This window comes from Ascaphus truei, chromosome 5 (genome assembly GCF_040206685.1).
Source record: "Ascaphus truei isolate aAscTru1 chromosome 5, aAscTru1.hap1, whole genome shotgun sequence".
NCBI classification, from domain to species: Eukaryota; Metazoa; Chordata; class Amphibia; order Anura; family Ascaphidae; genus Ascaphus; species Ascaphus truei.
Window position 1 is genome coordinate 72832031 of NC_134487.1, and position 23578 is coordinate 72855608.

A 23578-nucleotide genomic window follows, 5' to 3' on the forward strand; every position below is an offset into this window, starting at 1 on the left:
TGACATTGTATTGTTGTGGTAGCTGGGCTATATATTTTAGCTGTGATTTTCAAACATTTTCATATAAAATGCACATTAAATTAACATTGAGTGTTTGTTTATGCTAAAGCCTTAACATATGTATATATTTCTTTCTTAGAGTGTATACAAATGTGACTTCCTCAACCTGCAATTACAGCAGCCCCTTGAACTTGCACCAGACGCTATTGATGCCTTCCTCAAACACCTGAAAAGTCCCATTGATTCTTTACCTGCAGAACTCTTCCATGTAGTTGTTTTCTCTCTCCTCCTTTCTTATTTTCCTTCCCCTTACCAACGTTGGATTTGTTGTAAAAAGGCCCACGAGCTCCTAGCACTAAATGGTTTGCTGCTCATAATCACCCCAGATTCTTCCCATCAAAATCGTCACGCAATGATGATAAAGAGCTGGAGAATTGCCATAGAGTCCCTTGGCTTCAAACGTTTCACATACTCCAAGTTTTCTCACATGCATCTCATGTCATTTAGAAAAACCTCGCTAAAAACTACAAGTGATTTGGTTAGCAGGAACTATCCAGAGATGCTGCATATTCCTCAAGATTTCAACAGTGTGGAGGATGAGTGCTATTCCACCCCCTGCTACGTGCGATCTGAAGTTGAAGATGAACATGTAGCTTACACTTTCATGGAGCTGCCGGACACTCCTTATGACTCAGACTCTGGAGACAGTCAAACCAGCTCAATGCCTTTCTATGAGTTTGAAGATTCCATACTACTTTTAAGCTAGTGTAGCCTATGGTCTGCTTAAAGCCTAAGTAACAATATTGCCAAACTAACAATCTCAATGCGTAGACTTGGGCTTCCATCAAAAATACATGAAAGTTTACAATGTTTGCTATTTTATATTGTCTGTATTTTAAAGGTTTTTTTTTTTTTTTTTTTTCTAATTGAGAACTGGACTACTAATACTTTGTCATAACATTGTTAAAATGTCTAGTTTAAGACTTCTTGGAATTGTCATCTGTTCTGCAGAAACTAGTAGATTTTGACATGCATAATTGTTTTTTGAATAGTAGTTACTACTTTTTTTTTTCTCGTTTTTTTTTTTTGGCTGCATGTGTGCAAGTTAATGGCAATGGAGAGAATCTTAGATGTCATTCTTATGATTGGTTTCACTGAGCAAAGAATATTTTGGCAGTATGTGTTTTTGGTTAAAAAATCTAGGTCCAGCATGGTATACTTGACTAATTTTGTCCATTATTACTACTGTACCATTTGCTGCCAAACTATTTTCCGTATTACTTGACTGTGTGTGTGGGGGGGAGGGATTTCCAGTCTCCTGGCAATGTCTTGCCTATAATTGAGTAATGTTGCTAAAAGAACCTGATTAAGCCCATAATTGCCATTTTGGAAGATAACCAGAAATCTGCATCATGGTTTTTTTTTTTTATCTTTTTCTGATGTCACATTATTTTCACACATATAATCCAAAATGTTTAGACATAAGTTTTTTTTGGTTTTTTTTTGTTAGATTAGACTCCAATAGTTGTTACATTTAAACTTCATTGTATTTAGTTTAATGAGCATCTAGCACAGATCAGCAGCTATATTGGTTTTGGGAAGTGTATGTTGCACTTTGCACAGCTTAAAACAAATCACTTGTTTTTAGATCACTAAGAAGCAATTTTTCACAAACTCAATGTTTGTAGATGATTTTCTTTTTATTCATGATGGTCCCTCATACTGAGGCTTGCACTGAAACACAATTATTGACTCACTTTATTTCAAGTAATATGCTATTTAATTCAAACAGTTTCCACCTTTTTTCGGTTTATAGTAATTTACTCTTAATTTGACATTCCCATTCTTGTTTTCACCCGTTGTTGTGAAATACAAACTAAGGGAGCATTTCTGGAAAATGTTCCACATTACATGGTTTGGAAATGTTATGACTTATTGCTATATACAATTCAGTATTGCAATTAAAGAAATATGTGAAAAGCATTTTCTCTTAAATCCATGGCCATGCTACAATTGTTTGACTTCCTAAATAAAACAATACAATGTATTGGAAAAAATTGTTGTTTGAAGTTTAAAAAAAAAAAAAAATGTACTAGTAAGCTTTATTTTTATGTCTTAAATCTGCTTTCCTTTGACTGTCAACCTACTCCCCAGCTCCTGCTGCCCCTATTGATTTATGCTTGGACGTCATGTACGACATTACTCTGAACATCTCTGCAGTCACGGTTTTTGCTAATTTAGTTAGTTTTTGTTTTAGTTCGACGCTTGGCTCTAAGAATCTGATTGTAGCAATGTTACGAGTAATTGACCTCTTATAGCATGTTCTTTGTGGAGATGGGCAAGAACTTGTCAGATAAGAGGGGTATACAGTAATGGTAATTTACAATAATGCTTCCGTGGCATAAAGTATTGTCCCCCTAAGTGAAAGTTCAATTTAGCCACAAAACAGAATAGGCCAGTGGTGGGCAACTTGATATACACCATGGGCTTGCAGGTGCTTCACATATAGTGAAAAAATACTGTACACAGCTAAATGATCCTCCAATACTATAAATTACTAGTGTAAATATAAGGAGCACCCTTGTAACCCTAATAGAACAAATACTGTGTACAATAAAACTACAAATACGTATAATTTGACGGTTGCAGCTGTATCAAACAAGGTGGCTCAGCATTCCAACAGCACTAGACAATAAAGACAAAAAACAACAGTGCAAAACTGCAATGGTGAAGTATATCAAAATACGTTTTTAGTGCATAAAAGGTGAATATTCTGCGTACATTAGATAGGTCATAGGCATATAGTGTATATATATACAACAGGTGACCACACTGCAGATCGATCGTGTGGTAACCTGTTAGGTCATATACAGGCAGTACTCGGTTATCCGACACAATGCATTACTCAAAATGGCGTTGGATAGCGAAACGTTGTAAAGCGAAACACGTTTTCCCATAGGAACACTGTTTAAATGAGAGGTTCCGTTCCTGAAGGCATTTTTAATGCTAAAATACACAAAATATTTTACGCAGACAATAAGATATGCAGCACACACATAAATTATATAATGCATATACTGTATTATATATAACATATATATATATAACATCATTTATAATATATATATATACATATATACATATATACATATACATATATACATAAACAACTTTGCAAAGCGTCGTAAGAACGTTGGATAAGCAGTTTTGGCGTTGTAAAATGAACATAGGTATGCATTGCCTAGCGTTGGATAAGCCATTCGTTGTAAAGCGAGGACTGCCTGTAGTGTATATACACAACAGGTTACCACACGATCGATCTGGTGTGTGTGTGTGTGTGTGTGTGTGTGTGTGTGTGTGTGTGTGTGTGTGTGTGTGTGTGTGTGTGTGTGTGTGTGTGTGTGTGTGTGTGTGTGTGTGTGTGTGTGTGTGTGTGTGTGTGTGTGTGTGTGTGTGTGTGTGTGTGTGTGTGTACACACACACTATATGACTATGACCTATCTAATGTACGCAGAATATTCACCTTTTATGCACTAAACTTATTTTTATATACTTCACCATTGCGGTTTTGCGCTGTTGTTTTTTTTTTTGTCTTTATTGTCTAGTGCTTCACATATAGGAAGGGGCTGTCAATTATGTGCAGCCTTTTATAACACCTTTTGTCACATATAACCCCTCTGTATATAATTCCTCCTATTGGCCCATATAACTGCACAGCATATAATTCCTCCTATTGGCCCATATAACCACTTTGTATAACATCTTTCAACTAGGGTGATCTTTACCCTACTGTGTGTGCTGATCTTTCTGTTCTTTATTCATCCCCCCCTCTTCTCCTTTTTTTTCCCCCCCTCCTTTCTCCTCCCCCTGCGCTTTAATAGCACAATGTTTCGACCCATACATGGGCCTTTCTCGAGCACAATATAACAAACCAGTCACACCATCACATAACCCTTTGACACAGTGGATTTGGCACACACAGACCAGGTGAAACCACGGTGGTGTCCTAGTTGTGATGTGACAAACTATAGGGGCCCAAAGTGCAAAAGAAGAAATGGCCACAGATCAGAATGTTACAGCTGAACACAGCAGAGTGTAAAATAAAAGCACAAACGCATCTAACATAATGGGATACAAACATGGTTCAAACTGGCTTGGCAGTCTCAGTCAATACCAGAGAAGTAAAATGATCATTGAGACAATCATTATCCTCCACCTCATTGTCCCCCTCCCCCCGGTGGTGCTCTATGAACATCAATGAACAGATCAGGACTCGATAGGAAGACTTCTTACAAATGTGTCCCCTGGTAGTGCGCCATTGTTGGCAGTGGACAGATCAGGACTGCACTTGTGCAAATACCACTATTCAGAGGGTTTCGTAGTACACCTGCGTCAAGTACAGGGCGGTGCAAACTATTTGAGCTGTACTGTTCCTGCCACCCTCCATGCTCGCACCCCCTTACCTCTTGCCCGCCTCACTCATGTGATCTGACCCTGCTGCATCATTTGATGCTGTCGCCTTGGCAACGATTGTCAAATGATGCAGCGGGGTCATGCGGCGTTGCTATGGCGATGCGTCAACACCAAGCCTCTGAATCCCGTTAAGTGAAGTTGCAGGGGCCTCACGCGATCCCCCGGCATTTCATTTAAATGCCTTGGGGAGGGGCGTGGGACCTCTGCAACTGCATGCACACCCCCTCCCAGAAAAACCTGGCGCACCACTGCTCGAGTAGTATTGCATGATAGCTTCCCCACAGTAGAGTTCAGGTATAGGAATGAACAATTTCTTCAAAGTGCAGTATCTCCAAAGACAGAAACAAAGTAGAGCTCTACTCACAAGTTCATAAGAAAGTTCTCCATCTAATGTGACAGCCAAGAACAGTGAAATAATATTTCAGATCCCATATGGAACTTTCATCAGGTGATGGGACTGCATAGAGAAACAGGGGTACCTACATAGGATGTACACAGACATTGACTGGTTTACTAACACACATCTATGGGGAACACAGCCTAATTGCCATCAGAAATAACAAGTAGTTGGCCTGTTATGCTGCTGTCGCAAAGTCAATCACTCACTAGGTCCATATTTACAGTGAGCAGGGAGGACAGAACAAATCTTGCCTCACAGATTCAAACTAAGCCACAGGTAGAATAACAATCATGTAATGGCACATTTGTAATCCAACATAGGCAGTGTAAATGTCTCTGGTCAATACAGCTGCTAGGGTCAAATATAATCACAAAGTAACTCATGACATGTAGACAGTATATGTCCAACTGAGGCACAGAAGGTATTGGGCAAATAGCTACATGTATTAAGTCAAAACTCAATTATGAGTCTGGTTGTCAGGAAGCATGATAGATGATGGGTATTTAAACCTTTAGCAGAGCTGGTATTCAACTTGTGAACCCAGAAACGTGTTGCCTCCTCGGATAGGGCATGCATTGATGTTAATTGGTGTCTACACGTCAGAAAATGTTTAGCAACTGGTTGGTCAGTTTTGCCATTCCGGAGAGCAGCCCTGATACTGGACCTATGGACTGTAATGCATTCTTTAAATTGCTGTTGTGTTTTACCCACATTATAGAGAAAAGGAGTGATACAGGCACACACAGAATAAAAAATGTTAATCTGCCAAACATATGTACCCACATAATAGAGCCCACATGAACAAAGGATAAAGTACACAACATAAGTGGATGAAGATGTCAATCTCCGCCATATGGTGTATTGTTTACTGGTATGAGGATGATTAAACTTGGGGCCTGGAATCATGCTGCAGTATGTGATACCGCCAAGGCATCTAATGCAACCTGGTCGGTGAACAGGATTACTGTACTTGTGTATCGGTCCGTGTTAACCAGAAGGTTTTTGAGGTGCTTACCTCGAAAGTGTGCAATCATGGGTGTTACGTTTGCGTACATCGCTTGTTACTGTCCAGGAGACTGATCCGTACTCGTGATATAGATCCTGAATGAGTAAGAATCCTGGGGTCCAGTTCTGGGGTCAGGACAGGGTGCAGTGGCTTACTACAGGTCACAGTTTGGAGGTCAGGGAAGGAAAAAAGCAAGAGGTCTGAGGCAGGCAACACAGCAAATAGGGATACCAGCATGAAACAAGGCAAGAATAACCTTGCACAGGTAAGGAGAGGGGATAATGGGACCCTTATGAAGGAAGATAACAAGTGTGAGCAATTTCCATCTCAACCAGAGGCTGGCTTTCTGTATCGGCAGCCATGTTGGTTCAGGCATCGAAGTCAGGAGGCATCCATGTTTGAAAGATATAGGTAATGATATAGCTAAGGATATAAATATTGATATAGGTAAGGGTATAGATAAGAATATAGATGGCTCAAGTGCACATTGGGTTTCAAAATCATATTACAGTATGTATAATTTTATGTATGCAGCACTTTACAACATGAAAGTAGAAGCAAAAAAACAAGAAATATAGTGCTGGAAAAACACTCAATATATAAAAGTGCTGACCAGGGTAAACTGCTCTGATAAAGCTGCTAGAGTAAAAATACGGTTTCTTAGTCCATTTGGATTGTAAAATAAAATAAAAACCCAGCACAAGGATTTAGCGCCAAAAAATTTTTTTTTTAAATTTAGGGGCTTCAAAATGTGACTTGACACATCTAAAGTACATTTTACAAGTAATTTTGCATGTTTTGCTATACTGTAAGCCGTTATCGCATGTCCAAATCGCCTGTGCCATTTTTTTTTTTTTTTAAAGTGAAACGTCTTTGGGCACACCTACCATATGAGCAAAATTGCCTGGCAGTAAATGTAGTAGATGGAGACGGAAGTCACTGGTGACGGAAGTGACGTCACTGCTGGCAGAAAATGTCGTCATTGTTGCCAGCCTCCACCAGGGGGAGTCACCGGAGAGGAGGAATGCAGCGCTGGAGACACACACACACCATACCACACCCCCAAAAGAGGGGGGTTGATTGGCTGTTCTGTGGGGGTGAGGGGAAAGGAGGAGGAGGGGTCTGCCCTGCCCCGGGCGGCTCACACTCACTGTGCCACTGAGAGAGGGGGATTCTCTCTGCACCAGGTGGGAGAGAGAGAAGGGGGGGGGGGGTGCTGATCATGGGTGACTGACTGACAGACCCACCCAGGTCAGTAAGTCACACAACCAGGTCAGTCACACCCAGGTCAGTCAGTCGCCCACCAACCCAGATCGAGGTCAGTCAGTCACCCACACACTCACACCCTGTCATTCACCCACACTGTCATGCAGACACAAACAAACACAAGGAATTCACAGTTAGTATAAATATAGAAGTGCAAATAGCTAAAATGGGGTGTGTGCAGAGCACGCATGTTCTTTGCGTTTTGTCACTGAAATTGTGTTTTGATTTTTAATGAAAAACAGCACCACCACAAACACCATTTCTGTGACAAAACAGTTACAAAAGACAAAAACGTTTCACTTAAAATTTGCATGCTTGGCACACACCCTTTTATTTTTTAGATGTGTTGTCACTCCTGCTCTGAGAGTGCTTGATTGGGCGAAGGAAGGTGAAGCTTGCATTTTGTGCCCACAACTGCTATTCTCATAGCTCCATAATGCAGATCACAGCTGAAATACACACTTTTTTTTTTTTTTTTTTACTCCACTTGTGGGGAGGAAGAGTGAGTAGAGAGAGGAGTTCTTAACTTAATAGTATTTCCAGATGTACCGTATATATGTCCCCTCAAACCTCCCTCCAAATAAATTAGGGAGAGATGCATGTGCTGAAAAATGAATATACCTGAGGCACCATGGGATATAGGCTACTGTCTGTAGAAAATATATTTAAATGAGTCACACATCCTAAAATATATCCTGAATACCAATCAGTGATTGTTAAGACCCTCATCATGATGGGGGTACTAGTGTCGGACCCAACAGATTAAAGCCCACAACCCTGTCATCCAGGGCAGCAGCTCAGGCATTGAACTAATCCAGCTGCTGGGAAATGCTTTTGTCACAGCATACTTTTGAGCTCTACTATTCACGAATGTAGCCCCCTCCCCTAGCTTCCTTTAAAGCAGCAAAACATCTGAAATCTTATATCTTTTTTTAACTGAAAATTTTGGTAGTATTAGATAAGTGTTTTTTATTTTTTTTTTAATTCAACTCTTAATGCCATTTTTAAATCAATTTTAAAACTATTTTTGATTTCTATAGCAGGTTTATCCCAAGCAGTACAAGATCTTTGCTACACTTTCCTTTTTGTGATAATTTGTTGCCAATTTTCTTAGCAGTTTTAGCTGTAAACTGTAACATAGTTACCTTAGTAATATAAGGATACATTGTAGCTGCTGAGTTACACCGACTGAAGGATTGATTTAAACTGAAAGGTGGCCATTATGTTAAACTCAATCAGGATTGTTACAGAATTATAACAGGAGCACCAAACGATTGCCATCTTAGGTAAGAATGTAGAATTGGACAGTCACATGCTTTACATATATAAAAAAAGAAAAAATAGGGGGAAAGTAGTATTGTTGCTTTAAAAACAGACCATTTCCACTTTCTAGTTACCAGTTCAATGTTTCTTGTGCAAAACAATGAGCACACCTAAGACACCTGAGAGATATGCTGCATTGAATCTGAACCACCCCAGTGTACATCTGCGTTGCCCCAAAGGTGGACAGCCTTTGGCGCAGCCGAAGGGCAGCTAAAGAGCGTGACCCGTTTGCTGCCGTTCGCTGATTTTTGGTGATGTTAAAGCTGCTCTATTTCAATCTGAAACTCACCAGCCCTTTATCCCTTGTACCCAATTTTCCAATTCTATCTGTTCATGAAATTTCTGTGAATTGGCTGTATAACCTCTGTTCTTTTAATGTAACCATGTGTTTTTATAACTCTGTGCCCAGGACATACTTGAAAACGAGAGGTAACTCTCAATGTATTACTTCCTGGTTAAACTTTGTATAAATATGTGACAGTGGAATTTCCTGGCATCTGGGTTAGTTCAATGCTAAAGCTGCTGCCCCCCCGCATGGCAGTGTTGTGGGTTCTCATCCGGTGGTGTCTGACACTAGTACTCCCTTCATCACAAGGGTCTTTAAACTGATTGGCCTTAAGGATATATTTTAGGATGTGTGACTCATTTAAATATATTTTGTATAGACATTAGCATATCTCTCAGGGTACCTCAGGTATGTTCCTTTTTCAGCAAAGGCATCTCTCCCTAATTGATTTGGAGGGAGGTTTGAGGGGACATATATACATCTGGAGACCGCCTCCACCAGCATTTCAGGCTATGGAAGGAAATTGCAACTTCAGATCATTTCATTTGTAAAGCAAGTACAAAATCGGGTGGTTTGTCACTTTTTATAAATGCGGTTTAGAAAATGCCATTTACAATAGAGAATAGCATTTTTTTTTCACACACTTCGTACCGTGAGTTCTGAACATGCCAAAACGTGCGATTTGGCAATGACGAATTCGAAGCAACTAGAATAAGCCCCATAGTGTAGTATGCTTTAGAATAATCCATGATATCCACAAAATATATAAATATTATACTCACATTTCGTGCCTAGAATATAGACATTGCTTCATTGCTGCAGGTGAATCTCCTTCTTTGTTTGTTCTCAGCATATTTGTTTCATAGGGAAGACTTTGGAAATGATGTGGAGTCTGCTGGCACTTGAGAGGCTAATCGGAAGTTCTCACAGGTATGGGAGGGTCCGAGATTGTGCAATCCCCTTACATTCTTTCTCTTTTTCCCCCATTTTAAAAAAATTTGGGAACTAAATACTTGCGCTGGGTTCTTTCTTTATGAAAGAAGAAGGTACAGGTAAACCCCGTTATAACGCGACCCGTTATAACGCGGTTTTCACGTGGCTCCCGTTTAAAAAAAAAAAAAAACACACACTGCACACACTGCACACTCTCACTGCACACACTGCTCACTCACTGCACACACTGGTCACTGCACAAACTCACACAGCACACACTCTCACTGCACAAACTCACACAGCACACACTCTCACAGCACACACTCTCACTGCACACACTCTCACTGCACACACTCTCACTGCACACACTCTCACTGCACACACTCACTGCACACACTGTTCACTGCACACACTGCACACTAATCACTGCACACACTGCTCACTGCACACACTGCTCACTGCACACACTGCTCACTGCACAATGCACACACACTGCTCACTGCACACACACTGCTCAGAGCACACTGCACACACTCCCAGCACACACACTGCACGCACACCACACTGCACGCACACTCCACACTGCACGCACACTCCACACTGCACGCACACTCTACACTGCACGCAACACTCTACACTGCACGCACACACTCTACACTGCACGCACACACTCTACACTGCACGCACACACTCTACACTGCACGCACACACTCTACACTGCACGCACACACACACTCTACACTGCACGCACACACACACTACACTGCACGCACACACACACACTCTACACTGCACGCACACACACACTCTACACTGCACGCACACACACACTCTACACTGCACGCACACACTCTACACTGCACGCACACACTCTACACTGCACGCACACACTCCCTCTGCACACTCCCACTCCACACTCCCACTGCACACTCCCACTGCACACTCCCACTGCACACTCCCACTCCCACTGCACACTCCCAGTCCCACTGCACACTCCCACTCCCACTGCACACTCCCACTGCACACTCCCACTGCACACTCCCACTGCACACTCCCACTCCCACTGCACACACTCCCACTGCACACTGCACACACCAAACACTCCCAGCACTCACTGCACACACACTCACTGCACACACTGCTCACAGCACACTCACATCACACAGCTCTCACAATACTCACATGTCAGCAGCCCACCCCTCCCCTCACATGTCAGCAGCCCACCCCCCCTCACATGTCAGCAGCCCACCCCCCCTCACATGTCAGCAGCCCACCCCCCTCACATGTCAGCAGCCCACCCCCCCTCACATGTCAGCAGCCCCCCCCTCACATGTCAGCAGCCCACCCCCCCTCACATGTCAGCAGCCCACCCCCCTCACATGTCAGCAGCCCACCCCCCCTCACATGTCAGCAGCCCACCACCCCCTCACATGTCAGCAGCCCACCACCCCCTCACATGTCAGCAGCCCACCCCCCCCCCCTCACATGTCAGCAGCCCACCCCCCCCCCCTCACATGTCAGCAGCCCACCCCCCCTCACATGTCAGCAGCCCACCCCCCCTCACATGTCAGCAGCCCACCCCCCCCTCACATGTCAGCAGCCCACCCCCCCTCACATGTCAGCAGCCCACCCCACCCTCACATGTCAGCAGCCCACCCCCCCTCACATGTCAGCAGCCCACCCCCCCCCTCACATGTCAGCAGCCCACCCCCCCTCACATGTCAGCAGCCCACCCCCCCCCTCACATGTCAGCAGCCCACCCCCCCCTCACATGTCAGCAGCCCACCCCCCCCTCACATGTCAGCAGCCCACCCCCCCCTCACATGTCAGCAGCCCACCCCCCCCTCACATGTCAGCAGCCCAACCCCCCCCTCACATGTCAGCAGCCCACCCCCCCCCCTCACATGTCAGCAGCCCACCCCCCCCTCACATGTCAGCAGCCCACCCCCCCCCTCACGTCAGCAGCCCACCCCCCCTCACATGTCAGCAGCCAGCCCACCCCCCCCTCACATGTCAGCAGCCCACCCCCCCTCACATGTCAGCAGCCCACCCCCCCTCACATGTCAGCAGCCCACCCCCCCTCACATGTCAGCAGCCCCCCCCCCCCTCACATGTCAGCAGCCCACCCCCCACCAGCCCGTTTTACACACACACACACACACACACACACACACACACACACACACACACACACACACACACACACACACACACACACACACACACACACACACACACACACACACACTACCTTAGATCAGCTCAGCACATCCTCTCTCCCCGGTACTAAGCCTAAGCCCCGTCCCCTCATGCTCTGACCTCTCCGGAAGAAAAAAAAACACATGGCTGCCGGGGGCTGGAAGGGAGGAGGGTGGGAGAGGGACGGGGCAGGGAGAGGGATGGGGCTGAGAGGGAGGGGGTTGGGAGGGAGGGGAGGGAGGGGAGGGGGTTGGGAGGGAGAAGGGATGAATCGCCGCCATTTTTTGAAACTTTTTTTTAAAAATTTATTTAATTAACTGGCGCCCGGCCAGAGTCATCGCGGGCCCCACAGAGAGGCCAGACGGGCCGCATGTTGTGCAGGCCTCTTCCTTCCTTCCCTCCTCACTCCCTCCCGAACAGGCGTGCGGCGGCCATTTTTTTTAAAATTAGCGCGACCCCGTTACTAACGCGGTGGTCTCGGGGTGGACCCCGAGGACCCCGCGCTATAACGGGGTTTACCTGTACATACATTACAAACACTGAGAATAAGTGCAACAGATAAATGATAACATAGGGCAAAAGGAATCCTAACCCAAAGATCTTACAGTTTTATGTCTGCGTTATGTTGGGACACGTTAGGAGTAAAGGTGAATTGGTAGAATTGCAGTCAGGGCAGGTCAAGTGGATTTGGAGTTCTTAGTAGAGGCATAGAACTTTTAATGAGAACTTTTAAGAGGTGAATTTTCATATGGGCTTTAAATGTGAAAAGTGATGGTGCTTGACGAATATTGAGTGGAAGGTAGGGAGAGATTAGTGAAAAGGGTTTGATGGGAGAAGGCTCTAGACGTAAAAGGTGCACAGGTGAGATAACCTTGGGTTGAGCATAAGAGATGAGTAGGCTGTAACAAGAGATGAGAGTTGAGCTATATGGAGGTGCAGAGGAGTGTAGTGCCTTAAAAGAAAGAAGGAGAATTTTTTCGTTTCTATGGAAATCAATAGGGAGCCAGCAGAGAAAGTTCAGGCAGTCGGACGCAGATGCTTGCCTAGAAGAGCAGGAGATTATTCAGGCAGCAGCATTTTGAATTAACTGCAAAGAAGAGAGGTGTGAGGCAGAGAGGCTAGATAAAATAATTATACTGTAATCAATACGTGAGAAAAAGGATATGCATTATTGCAGGGGTGCGCAAACTGGAGGGGGCGCAAGATTTTTTTTTGGGGGGTGCGGTGGTCACAGAGGCCTTGTGTTCTTCCACAAAGCATTTAAATTAAATGCCGGGGGACCGTGTAAGGCCTCAGTAACTCACTTACATTGACTCAGATGGCTTTGGGCGACGCGGCGTCAAATGACATCACATGACCCACTGCGTAATTTGACACTGCGTCGCCATGGCAACACAGTGTCAAATTATGCTGTGGGTTCACGTGACATCACATGACCCCGCACTGTCATTTGATGATTGATACAAGCTAAGGGGGTTGCTATCAGTGGGGAAGAGCAGGCAGGGGGGCGCAGGGCAAAAAGTTTGTGCACCCCTGCATTAGTGTGTTAGTGGAACATTGGAATGGCCATAATCTTATCAATGTTGCAAAGGAAGATGCAAGATTTAGTAACAACGTTTATATATGGGGTGAAGGAAAGGGGTAGTCAAATGTAACCCCCAGGCAGCATGCTTGCGAGACTGTATAATAGGCTGTATAGTAGTTAATGCCTGTTTGGGCTCGCCAAGCTGAGAGCGCGCGTGCATGTGCGCGCTCAGCCCGATCAAACACATTGCTACAATGTGTTTGACCAGTGTGTGCATGTGTTCGTGAGCGCACGGCGCTCAGCTGCTTTCGAGACAAATCTATTTGATTTTGCCGCTCGCAGGCACGTCACGTGAGCGGTTCGCCCAATGAGAGCGAACCAGCTCCATGAAGTCATAGTCGCGCCTCCCGACATGCCCCCTCATGCACGCAACTAGTAGACCAGGAATCGCCTGAGCACCTGACGTCACGGCACTCGAGCACCACCGCGCTCGGTTGCACCCTGGCCACGGCCTAATAGAGAAGGGCAATGGGACCTGGTTTGGGAAGGAATATGAGCAGTTCTGTATTAGCCATTTTAAGCTTGAGGCGATGAAAGGCCCGACAGGCTGACATAGCTGATAGACACACTGTCATTTTTGACTGGACTGTAGGTGTGTGAGGTGCAGATAAATACAGTATGGTTGTGTATAAGCATAGTGACATAGGTGAATCCAAAATATTAAATGAGGTCACACAGCAAGAGGGTATATAGAGGGAAGAGTAAGGGGCCTAAAACTGAGTCCTAAGGTATACCTAGAGACCGTGAAGGTACGGTGAGAAAGGTAGGAGGAAAACCTTAAGAGGGCTGTGCCATGGATTCCAAGAGTGAAGAATGTCAGGGAAGAGGGTGGTCAACAGCAGGGCCGGCAACAGGGGGGTTCTGATGGTGTTGGCATCCCAGGCCCCATGCATGGCCGTGCCCGTTATATAAAAAAAATGGCGGCAACCCCCCCCCCCGTGCGCATGCACAGAGCCGAGGGAAAGCAGGGTGTCCAGCCTGTGCCTGTGGGACCGCTCCCCCCCCTCTCCCAATGTGGGACGGAGGGAAAGCGCCATGGCGGGCCTGGGCCTGCCAACCCAGCTTCCTCCACGCGCGCCAACCCAGCTTACCCTGCGTGCCCGCCTCCAGCCGCGGAATCCGCGAGTCTCGGCCCCTCCAGCTGTCCACCTCCCATGCCCCCTTGTCCCCCGCGCCCCCCCGAGCCAACCTCCCACCCTGGGCAGGAGCCGCGAGGATATCGGGGGCAGAGGGAAAGCATCTGACGGGGCAGGAAGCAGCACCGACCCGGTCAAGGTCAGTCACCAACCCAGGCAGTCACCCAATTCACCCAACTCACCCACCCAGGCAGTCACCCACCCAACTCACCCACTCAGTCACTCAGTCACCCACCCAGTCACTTGCTCACCCACCCAGTCACTCAATCACCCACTGACCCACCCAGTCACTCAGTCACCCACCCAGTCACTCAGTCACCTACCCAATCACCCACCCAGTCACACACCCAATCACCCACCCAGTCACCCAGTGAACCCCCAGTCACCAAAGTCACCCACCCACCCAGTCACCCACCCAGTCACTCACCCACCCAGTCACTCAGTCACCCGCCTGAGGGAGAGGGAGAGAGAGGGATATGAATAATATATGTGACTCTCACTGCTTTCATACAATGTTCCTCCTACCTTCCTAGGTGTGCTGCTATTGTTGCTGGTGAATTTGGTATAAATTTTTTTGGTATATATACGTTTAACACTCCTTGAACTGGATTGAATGTGTTGTTATTATTATTACTCATATACAGGCGGTCCTCGGTTATCCGACACAATGCGTTACTCAAAATGGCGTCGGATAGCGAAGCGTCATAAAGCGAAACCCATTTTCCCATAGGAACACAGTTTAAATTAAACGTTCCGTTCCTGAAGGCATTTTTAATGCTAAAATACACAGAAATGTTACTCAAACAATAAGATATGCAGCACACACATAGATTATGATGTAAACATTATATTTATTGATTCCAGAACTGTAAAATAAAACTATAAAAATAAAACTATGCTGTATTCTGTACAGAAATGTACATGATAAAAAAAAAACACATCAATTATTGGAGGAAGATGATGGGGGCGGGAATCTTCAATAGACAACGGACTTTTTGGAGGTGATGTAGGTGCGGTTGAAGGTTTCGGCCTCTTGAAGAACCTCTTCATTGAAGTCTGGACAGATCCTTTCCTTTTCTGCGTGTAGATCTCTCTATAGCAGCTGATTTGGTTAGACACCCCACGACTGACTGTTGAACTCCGTTCAATGTTAGGGTCATTGTCCTCAAATATGGCCAGTGCGCTATCAATGTGCTTGAATGCCGCAGCCAACATTTTGCTAGACAAAGATTTACGTGGCTGTGGCTGTGCCACATCAGCAGATTGGTGGGCCTCCTCTTCAGCAATTTTTTGCTCCTCTAATTGCATGAGGTCTTCATTGCTCAACTCGTTAGAATGTGAGGCGAGCAACTCCTCAATATCCTCGGTTTCCACCTCCAAGTTGAGATCTCTGGCCATTTGCACAACAGTTTCTGTAACTTCTGCAACAGTCTCTGTAAGGCCTTGGACATCAGACACAAAATCCGGGCACAAATTACGCCAAACTCCATTTAGATTGGATTGTTTCACCTCATTCCATGCCTCTCCGATGTTTCTCACTGCATGAAGAATGTTGTAACCCTTCCAAAATTCTTTTAAGGTTGGACCACCTTCCACATCGGTTGCTCTGATGGCCTGGGCAAATGTTCGCCTAAGATAGTATGCCTTGAAGGAAGCGATAACCCCCTGGTCCATCGGCTGTATCAGTGAGGTGGTGTTGGGGGGCATGAACACCACCATGACGTTTGGATGATGGTCATCCAGGTACACGGGATGGCCAGGAGCATTGTCCAGGAGCAGCAACGCTTTGAAATCGAGGTTCTGGTTCATGCAATATAATTGCAGAGTCGGAACAAATTGATGCTGGAACCAGTCCTCAAAAAGGCTCCCTGTTACCCATGCCTTACGGTTGGACTTCCAAATCACTGGAAGTGTGTTCTTTGCATAACCCTTGAATGCCCTAGGGTTTTCTGCATGAAATCACCTGCAGCATTTGAACCAAGCAGAAGAGTCAGCCTGTCCTTTGCAACTTTAAACCCGGGCTTAGATTTTTCCTCTCTTGCAATGTAGCTTCTACTGGGCATTTTCTTCCAGGAGAGCCCAGTCTCATCAACATTGAACACTTGACGTGCGCAATAGCCACCGTCCTCTATAATTTTGGCCAATGTAACAGGGAAGGTTTTAGCTGCCTCCTCATCAGCACTAGCAGCTTCACCAGTCACTTTAATGTTATGCAAGTTTGCCCTCTCTTTAAACCGCATAAACCAGCCCTTACTTGCAGTGAACGTTTCCTCAGTGGCCCCTTCTCCATGCTGTTGCTTAATGTCCTCATACAGACTCAAAGCCTTGGCCTGAATTAAGGCTAAACTAATGGGCACATGACGCTGGGATTGATCTTCCAGCCATATGATGAGGAGTTTTTTTCCACCTCAGCAATATGCCCAGCACGTTGCCTTATTGTCGTACCTTGCATAGGTGCTGAGCCCTTGATCTGTTCCAGGATTCTTGCCTTGTCTTTTATTATAGTCACAATAGTTGTGCGAGGTATATCCAAGGAACGTCCAATTTCTGTGCTCGTCTCTCCTTTCTCAGAGCGCTTTATGATGTTGTGCTTGGTCTCCAAAGTTATAGATTTTCTATTCCTTTTTGGAGTAACAGCACTTTGCTTTTTGCTTTGATCAGCCATGGTTTAGGGCCTAAAATACACCACCAAACCTTCACACAGACTGTACAGAATGATCTCCCTAGCCTGCAGCCGCCTGGTTGTTCATTTGTAGCAATTTTTTAAAGCGTCGTAATAGCGTCGGATAAGCCGTTCGGGCGTCGTAAAACGGGCCATAGGGATGCATTGACAAGCGTCGGATAAGCCGTTCGTCGTAAAACGAGGACCGCCTGTACTGCTATATAATATAGTCGACAACAGACACAGACAGTATAGTAGAGCCCAGGCCCGGCCCCAGCCCAGAGATTGGACACAGACACAGGTCAGTCCAGTCACATTAAATGCTGCTAGTTTTATTAAGTACCAACAGCAAGCACTACAGCAGCAGCCACTAAGTAACCTACTGTACACCAAGTGAAAGCTTAGCCCTGAGGCTGCACCTGTATGGCTGAGGCTGCGCTCCTCCCAAAGCGAATGCCAAAACAAACAATCAATTTGAATTTGAATGTGCAGACATCCACATTCCTGTGAGAATGTCCCGGTGATAGTAAAAAAACAAAAAAACGCAAACGTGCATTTTTGAGACTGAGCCGCAAATACCCGCTGCGAAGAAATGCCACATTCATAGCGATTGTCGGTGAAAGATTTGTCCATCTCTAGTGTTAACCAAATTATTTGGATGTGAGCACAATACAAAAATAAAGTGGAAAGGTTGACATTAGATAGTAATGGAGCGGAAAATAAACTAGCCACCTATTTTGCATTTTAATAAAAAATGTGGGTAGTGCAGACCAGCTTTGATTACAATAAACACAGCAGCACAATCTAGTTAAATGTAAAATGTTCACTATATCTCATGCATCCAGTGATTGCTGTGGAATGCATGCCATGTGTCTTTTCCCACCCCTGTTCAATATGCTATAAAGATGTCTTCCCCGTGCTGGAGAAGAGTTCAGCTCCATTCAAATGAATGAATGAATGAAGGAACCAATGTTTTGGCTGTATGAATAAATGCAGACATCAACTTTAGCATGTGGAAAACACCTTCCCAGTGTATTGTAAAGGGTCAATATGTATTATGTAGGTAGAGGAGAATCAGAGGGAAATTAATAGAAAAATGTCTAAGCAAATTATTCTGTTCAATACATTTTATTCAAATATCCTAAATCTCCTGACCAGTTAAGACATGCTTTCAAGCCCAATTATACCTAGATAACAGGCACTGTAAATGTAAGTTACAAGACTACCTGTAACTACCTGTAAAAAGGTTTGTGTGCATATGAGAGAAGCATCACAAATGGTCTACTCATTCGTTTAATGTGAAAGTGAGGAAACATGTGCTGTTTTGTCACGTCTAAACTTGCAAATTGTGTGTATGTTTTAATAATATTTCATTTTGCCTAGTGTTAAAGGAGTGTTGCATGTTTCAACATAAATACAGTTATTATTACCAGTAAATGGTAAGAGAGACCTTATTTGTGATGATGATGTGGTCTGTTGCATGAACTAACCTTAAGCCCAGAAGCCTGACTTGCACGTGTAGCATGACTCATTATATACAGTATGTATAGCATGTATCCTCTTGGTTACTAATCTGCCCTACCTCACACATAAGCCCTGGTACCAGCACAGGCAGTGTTAGGGTTAAATATATGCCCTTGCTGCTGCTGCAGCAGTAAACAACTCCCTTGAGTGACAGGGGGATGGGCCTAAGACCTGTGTACTGCCCTATCTGGGGCTCAGACCTCGGACCCTCCCCCTGGGTACAAAAGGGACTGCAGATCCAAATTTAGTGGTTGTTGGAAGTGTGGAGCCAGGGCTCTGGCTACTTTCCTTCCCCTCCCTCGGGGGAGTGGGATCCTACCCCTTACTTCACCAGGGAGTGTGGGAGACAGGGATAGATAGACCTTTGCGGCTTCAAGCCCTGAGGGTTGATTCCAGGGACCAGAGAGAGAGAAAAGAGTGCACATGTTGGTATGCTGTATGAAGAATAAAGAACCATCCTTTGTTTTATACTCCTTCCTGAGACTGCAGTTTATCAGGGGGAGTGCAAGTGGGTTTTCCTGCAGGAACTGCACCCGGCTCTGCTGGGTCCTGCTGGAAATGGAGACACTGCACCCATAAAGAACTGGGAAGATCACTAAAGCCTGTCCTGTTCGTCCCCAACCAACACCAGCGGACACTCAGTATCCTATAAGCCTAGCAGGTGAGCAGCACAACACCAGGAAACAGTGAAATCTCCCAGAGGGTGGGGGAACACCTGTTACATATAGTCTGAGGATTGCACTAACAAGCAAATATTAGACATGTGTAGCCCTTTTTCTGAACCCTCCCAAAGGAACTACTGGTCACTATACAACACCTGCGGCTCCAGGAGATCTGAGCCTCCGCTAGCTGGTAGCCTGGGGTAACACTCATACACTTACTTAGCGCAGCGCCTCCACTTACCCAGGATCCCCGTGATGTGAGATTCCCCTGGGCAAGAAACATACAACACCATATGTTTTTAACTGGTTTTACTAATAATAATGCACGGTAGCAATAACACAACATGTACACTTATACTCTAACGGTATAACCTTAACGTGTAACCTTAGTGGCTCGGCCACTCTCATCAGGAGCAACGTCTCCGTCCCCTCACCGCGTGCCCCACACACCGTGTCCATGTGTAGTACTATTGGTATAGGCTTAGTTCTTTAACCACTTGCTCAGTGTTCCTAAAGAGTTTAGCCGAAGGCGGGATCAGCGCCTGTTGACCGGTGTTGGTTGCACTTGTTGTTATAGTACCTGCCGGTCACGGCGGTGACCGGTACCTCTTCGCAAAGGGTCAGATGAATCAGCGGTCTGTCTCCTGGTCTCAATGTCCAGCCGTCTGGTCCCAGACGACTCGCCAGCAGACCTGCTCCGCACGCTTGTCCCTTTGTCACTAGCTGGTACTCAGTAAGGGTGATGCTCGCTACTACTATAGGTCGTCCCTGCAGCACAGCAACCTTCGGTGACTTCAGGGAACACTTCTAGGGGCCTACGGGGTAGCCTGGCCTATGCAGGTGGGTCACTGACCCCCTGCACCCACTCTACCTCTCCCTTCACCACCCGGGCCCCCTGTGACTAACTTCTCCCTAACCTCTGCATTAAACGCACTGCACTCACACTGAACCTGCAGCAACCCACTGCACTCACTCCGTACCGGCAGCAACCCACTGCACTCAACCTGGTACCTGCAGCAACCCACTGCACTCACTCTGTACCTGCAGCTACACTGCACTGCACACACACTGTGCCTACTTGTCAGTGCTCACAGCACTGCCAGCCGTGACACTGACAAGACTGCACACTCACCCCTAAGGGCAGGGTCCCTAACCTAGGGGCCGTCCCTCAGTACCTACCCACTACCCTGGTGGAGATTGGGGCATGCCTGGGATCTGGGGAATTACCTTACCTGGTGTAGGAGCCACTTGCTCCCTACACCCTTCCTTCCCCTTCCTGCTCCCAGCTTCAACTGCCAAATGTGGTCCCCGCAACATTGTATCCTTTCTCCACAGGAGAAGCTGCAAAACCCTATTTGCTGGCTGGCTGCACGTGATGTGGGTGAAAGGGCAATCCCCAGAGGCTGCTGGGAATTGTAGTCCACTCAGGACCTCTTTAGCATTGGGACCGCGTGCGCTACCCTTACTGCGCCTGCGCGACCAATGCGCACGCTCACGCAACCTGTCATGGCGGCCCCCGCTAGCCGGGTACGCCGCAGAGACTCCGGGGACTCGGAGCACTCCCTGCTCCGGCCCACACCTTTGCGTTGTGCCGGCGGGTCCGCGATCGCTCGGCACGCTACAGAGGGGGTCTCTGGAGGCAAAATAAGACCGGGGCTACACATGTATAATATTGTGTAAAATATGAATGCACTTATAGCTCCAACAAGGAGAAATGCTTACCCCATACATTTATCTACAACAAGCTTTCTTTCTTAGGCCCAGATCCACAGACGGGTGCTAAGCATTAGCACACCTTTATTCCCACCCATACGAATAGGAGTAATAATTGCGTGCTAAAGTTTAGCACCCTTTTGTTGATCTCGCTGGGCCTTAGTGTTTTAAATTGGGTATGATCCATATATATGGTTTATCTTATACTATATTCGTGAAAGCACTGTATGCCTGTCTGGATGTCCTGTGTCCCTAGGGGAAATCTCATTGGTCCCTTGGCCCGCCCGCCCCCGCACACCTCTCATTGGCCTGAGGCGGAGTGACGGGCCAAAGGACGGACGGACGGACACACACACACTCTCCCCCCCCCCCCTCTCACCCCTGTGGACTTGCCCCCCCCCCCAACTGTCACCCCTCTGGCCCTCCTCAACGGCTGGCCGCCCTTGACCACCCACCCTCTCACCCCTTCTCCCTTCCCGGTGCTGGCCTGCAACAACAGAGCCAACCCCTATCACCATTACGGCCCCTTTGCTACGCCCTTACCCCACGCGGCACTTTCCACCGCGGGTCCTCTAAAACGAGCACGCTGCCGGCGGGGATGGGTGGTTTCGGGGAGCAGAGGGGTCTGGCGGCCAGAAGGGGTCTAGCAGTCAGGTTCCCCGCTTCGGGTACGGCGGCCGCTCACGGTAGGCGGAGGTACAGCCACTGGTGTGCCACAGGCACTTGTGTGCTCCGAGCGTTAGGCCCGCCCGGTCCCGAGGCGGGAAGTGGAGTGGCCAGCCATGCGGCACCCCCCCCCCCCAACAACACCCTCTATCAGCACACGTACCCCACATCGCCGCCGCCAGACAGCAGAAACAGAACACTATCACCACCCCTCCTGCCAGCACTCTGCGGGACCTCACAAACAGCCCGCTCACCCCTCCCTCCCCTCTCTTTCTCCCACCCCCTCCCCTCTCTTTCTCCCCCCCCCTCCCCTCTCTTTCTCCCCCCTCCCCTCTCTTTCTCCCCCCCCTCTCTTTCTCCCCCCCTTCTTTCTCCCCCCCTCTTTCTCCCCCCCTCTCTTTCTCCCCCCCTCTCTTTCTCCCCCCCTCTCTTTCTCCCCCCCTCCCCTCTCTTTCTCCCCCCCTCCCCTCTCTTTCTCCCCCCCTCCCCTCTCTTTCTCCCCCCCTCCCCTCTCTTTCTCCCTCCCCTCTCTTTCTCCCCCCCCTCTCCTCTCTTTCTCCCCCCCTCCCCTCTCTTTCTCCCCCCCTCCCCTCTCTTTCTCCCCCCACCCCTCTCTTTCTCCCACCCCTCTCTTTCTCCTTCACCTCTCTTTCTCCCCCCCTCCCCTCTCTTTCTCCCCCCCTCCCCTCTCTTTCTCCCCCCTCCCCTCTCTTCCCCCCCCTCTCTTTCTCCCCCCCCTCTCTTTCTCCCCCCCCTCTCTTTCTCCCCCCCCTCTCTTTCACCCCCCCTCTCTTTCTCCCCCCCTCCCCTCTCTTTCTCCCCCCTCCCCTCTCTTTCTCCCCCCCCTCCCCTCTTTCCCCCCCTCCCCTCTCTTTCCCCCCCTCCCCTCTCTTTCCCCCCCCTCCCCTCTCTTTTCCCCCCCCTCTCTTCCCCCCTCCCTTTCCCCCCCCTCCCCCCTCTCTTTTCCCCCCACACCTCTTTTCCCCCCACACCAACCCACCTCTTTTCCCCCCACACCAACCCACCTCTTTTCCCCCCACACCAACCCACCTCTTCCCCCCCCCACACACCACCCCACCTCTTCCCCCCCACATCACCCCACCTCTTTCCCCCCCACACCACCCCACCTCTTTCCCCCCCACACCACCCCACCTCTTTCCCCCCCCCCCCACACCACCCCACCTCTTTTCCCTCCCCACACCACCCCACCTCTTTCCCACACCACCTCTTTCCCACACCACCCACCTCTTCTCCCCCCCACACCACCCCACCTCTTCTCCCCCCCACACCACACCACCTCTTCTCCCCCCCACACCACCCCACCTCACAATTTTTGAACAACAACTACATCATATCATTTCACGCACACCACCCCACCTCTTCCCCCCCCACACCACCCCACCTCTTTCCCCCCCCCCACACCACCCCACCTCTTTTCCCCCCCCCCCACACCACCCCACCTCTTTTCCCTCCCCACACCACCCCACCTCTATTTCACACCACCTCTTTCCCACACCACACCACCCCACCTCTTCTCCCCCCCACACCACCCCACCTCTTCTCCCCCCTACACCACCCCACCTCACAATTTTTGAACAACTACATCATATCATTTCACGCATTTACATCCCGGGCAACGCCGGGTATATCAGCTAGTTTTCTCTTTTCTATATCAGCTAGTATATCACCTCTTTCTCTTTTCTATATCAGCTAGTATATCACCTTTTTTCTCCCCACACCAACC

The 23578-nt window shown here is 47.4% G+C and overlaps 1 protein-coding gene across 1 annotated transcript in view; it reads left to right on the forward strand.

Moving 5' to 3' along the window:
* Window positions 1–2057, forward strand: part of SAMTOR (S-adenosylmethionine sensor upstream of mTORC1) — a 47335-nt gene extending 45278 nt beyond the window's left edge. The window contains 1 exon segment of the mRNA XM_075600017.1: window positions 140–2057. Coding sequence (XP_075456132.1) covers window positions 140–766 — 627 coding nt within the window. The 3' untranslated portion in view covers window positions 767–2057.
* The last annotated feature ends 21521 nt before the right edge of the window (window positions 2058–23578 follow it).